General features: G+C 61.8%; 1 protein-coding gene across 1 annotated transcript in view; it reads left to right on the forward strand.

The window, feature by feature from the left end:
* The window catches only part of Nkx2-1 (NK2 homeobox 1), a 4035-nt gene that overhangs the window by 442 nt on the left and 943 nt on the right, over nucleotides 1–2650 (forward strand). Inside the window, exons 2-3 of the mRNA XM_028782758.1 lie at nucleotides 413–798; nucleotides 1695–2650. The exon at nucleotides 1695–2650 is cut by the window's right edge and continues 943 nt beyond it. Coding sequence (XP_028638591.1) covers nucleotides 413–798; nucleotides 1695–2440 — 1132 coding nt within the window. The 3' untranslated portion in view covers nucleotides 2441–2650. The remainder of the gene's footprint in view (nucleotides 1–412; nucleotides 799–1694) is intronic.

Below are 2650 nucleotides of genomic sequence, written 5' to 3' on the forward strand. Positions count from 1 at the left end.
TCTCTCTCTCTCTCTCTCTCTCTCTCTCTCTCTCTCTCTCTCTCTCTCTCTCTCTTTGAGACCTAAAAATCTTGACAAGTGAAGCTTAAAGGTGTTTACCTTGTCATCAGCATGTAAGCTAATTATCTCGGGCAAGATGTAGGCTTCTATTGTCTTGTTGCTTTAGCGCTTATGCCCCGCCTCTGGTGGCTGCCTAAAACCTGGCGCCGGGCTAAAACAAACGCGAGGCAGCCCCCGAGCCTCCACTCAAGCCAATTAAGGCGGACTCGGTCCACTCCGTTACGTGTACATCCAACAAGATCGGCGTTAAGGTAACACCAGAATATTTGGCAAAGGGAGAAAAAAAAAGTAGCGAGGCTTCGCCTTCCCCCTCTCCCTTTTTTTTTTTTCCTCCTCTTCCTTCCTCCTCCAGCCGACGCCGAATCATGTCGATGAGTCCAAAGCACACGACTCCGTTCTCAGTGTCTGACATCTTGAGTCCCCTGGAGGAAAGCTACAAGAAAGTAGGCATGGAGGGCGGCGGCCTCGGGGCTCCGCTCGCAGCGTACAGACAGGGCCAGGCGGCCCCGCCGGCCGCGGCCATGCAGCAGCACGCCGTGGGGCACCACGGCGCCGTCACCGCCGCCTACCACATGACGGCGGCGGGGGTGCCCCAGCTCTCGCACTCCGCCGTGGGGGGCTACTGCAACGGCAACCTGGGCAACATGAGCGAGCTGCCGCCTTACCAGGACACCATGCGGAACAGCGCTTCGGGCCCCGGATGGTACGGCGCCAACCCAGACCCGCGCTTCCCCGCCAGTAAGTGAGGCCGCCCCGCCGCGGGGCCGCGGGCTGAGCACCAGAGGCGCGGTCAGCGCGGCCCGCTGGGTGCGGTGCCCGCCGGTTACGCTAAGCATCGGGGTGGGCAACCGAACAGCCTCGTGTAGGAGTGGGGTGCGGGCTCTGGACTTTCTTCCCCGCGCTGGGCAAGGGTTTCAAATGAGGCACTTAGAATAACTAGGGTCCTGCGGACAGGTGCTGGCACCCGGCCACCGCAGGGACCAACGACAGGCTCGGTGCTGAAGACTTCAGGGAGCTGAGGGAGCCTCACCCGGAGCTAGGGACTCGGGCTAGAGGAGTTAGAGACCAAAGAGAGCTGCCCTGCTGGAACGCATCCCGGTCCAGGCTGCCTCGATTTCTAAAAGTCTCTGGGCGGGTTGGGAGGGCGCGCAGCTCTAGAGGGGGCTCCAAATGGGTCGGGTGGGTGGGTGCCCTCACCTAGACTCACAAGAGAGAAAGCAAGAGGCCGAACGCCTGGAAGCCGGGGCATTTGAAAGTGTAAAGTCCCCTTTGCTCCTGAAGTTGGAGTCTACTGTCAGACCCCAGCTCTCTGCGCCCCTGGGTTTCCCACCTGACTTGGGGACGAAAGGAGCCAAAGCGCCCTTTTTCCTCACGGCACATTCTGAGTCTAAAGAGACACTGACACCGATGAGGAGTAGTTAGACTTGAGCCCCTAAAACAGTTCGACGGCACGGTCCAGTCTGGTGAAGGCACTAGCCACTCCCCAGCTAGCTGGGCCTCTTTCGGGAAAGAGCGCTAGGCGACCTAGATGAGGAGGATGTCGTCGAAAAGTTGGGGCCGGTGGGCCAAGGGCACGGAAAGTGGGATTGCCCCGGCCCCGGCCCCAGCCGACGCTGTGCGTTTGTCGCTTACAGTCTCCCGCTTCATGGGCCCGGCGAGCGGCATGAATATGAGCGGCATGGGCGGCCTGGGCTCGCTGGGGGACGTGAGCAAGAACATGGCCCCGCTGCCCAGTGCGCCCCGCCGGAAGCGCCGGGTGCTCTTCTCCCAGGCGCAGGTGTACGAGCTCGAGCGACGCTTCAAGCAACAGAAGTACCTGTCGGCGCCAGAGCGCGAGCATCTGGCCAGCATGATTCACCTGACACCCACACAGGTCAAGATCTGGTTCCAGAATCACCGCTACAAGATGAAGCGTCAGGCTAAGGACAAGGCGGCGCAGCAGCAACTGCAGCAGGACAGCGGCGGCGGCGGAGGCGGCGGCGGTGGCGCGGGATGCCCGCAGCAGCAGCAAGCTCAGCAGCAGTCGCCGCGCCGGGTGGCTGTGCCGGTCCTGGTGAAAGACGGCAAACCCTGCCAGGCGGGCGCCCCTGCACCGGGAGCCTCCAGCCTGCAAGGCCACGCGCAGCAACAAGCTCAGCAGCAGGCGCAGGCGGCGCAAGCGGCTGCCGCGGCCATCTCGGTGGGCAGCGGTGGCGCGGGTCTAGGAGCACACCCAGGCCACCAGCCCGGCAGCGCAGGGCAGTCCCCGGACCTGGCGCACCACGCAGCCAGCCCCGCAGCGCTGCAAGGCCAGGTCTCCAGCTTATCCCATCTGAACTCTTCCGGCTCGGACTATGGCGCCATGTCTTGCTCTACCTTGCTTTATGGTCGGACCTGGTGAGACGTGGGACGCGCCCCGAGCCCAGCGCGACCTCACCGCTTCCCCTCTGCCCTCCGCAAAGACCACCATTCGCCCGCTGCTCCACGCGCTTCTACTTTTCTTAAGAACCTGTTTATGTTTAGACCAAGGAAAAGTACACAAAGACCAAACTGCTGGACGACTACTTCTTCTTCTTCTTCTTCTTCTTCTTCTTCTTCTTCTTCTTCTTCT

Source organism: Grammomys surdaster, unplaced genomic scaffold, assembly GCF_004785775.1.
Source record: "Grammomys surdaster isolate TR1022 unplaced genomic scaffold, NIH_TR_1.0 98, whole genome shotgun sequence".
Taxonomy (NCBI): domain Eukaryota; kingdom Metazoa; phylum Chordata; class Mammalia; order Rodentia; family Muridae; genus Grammomys; species Grammomys surdaster.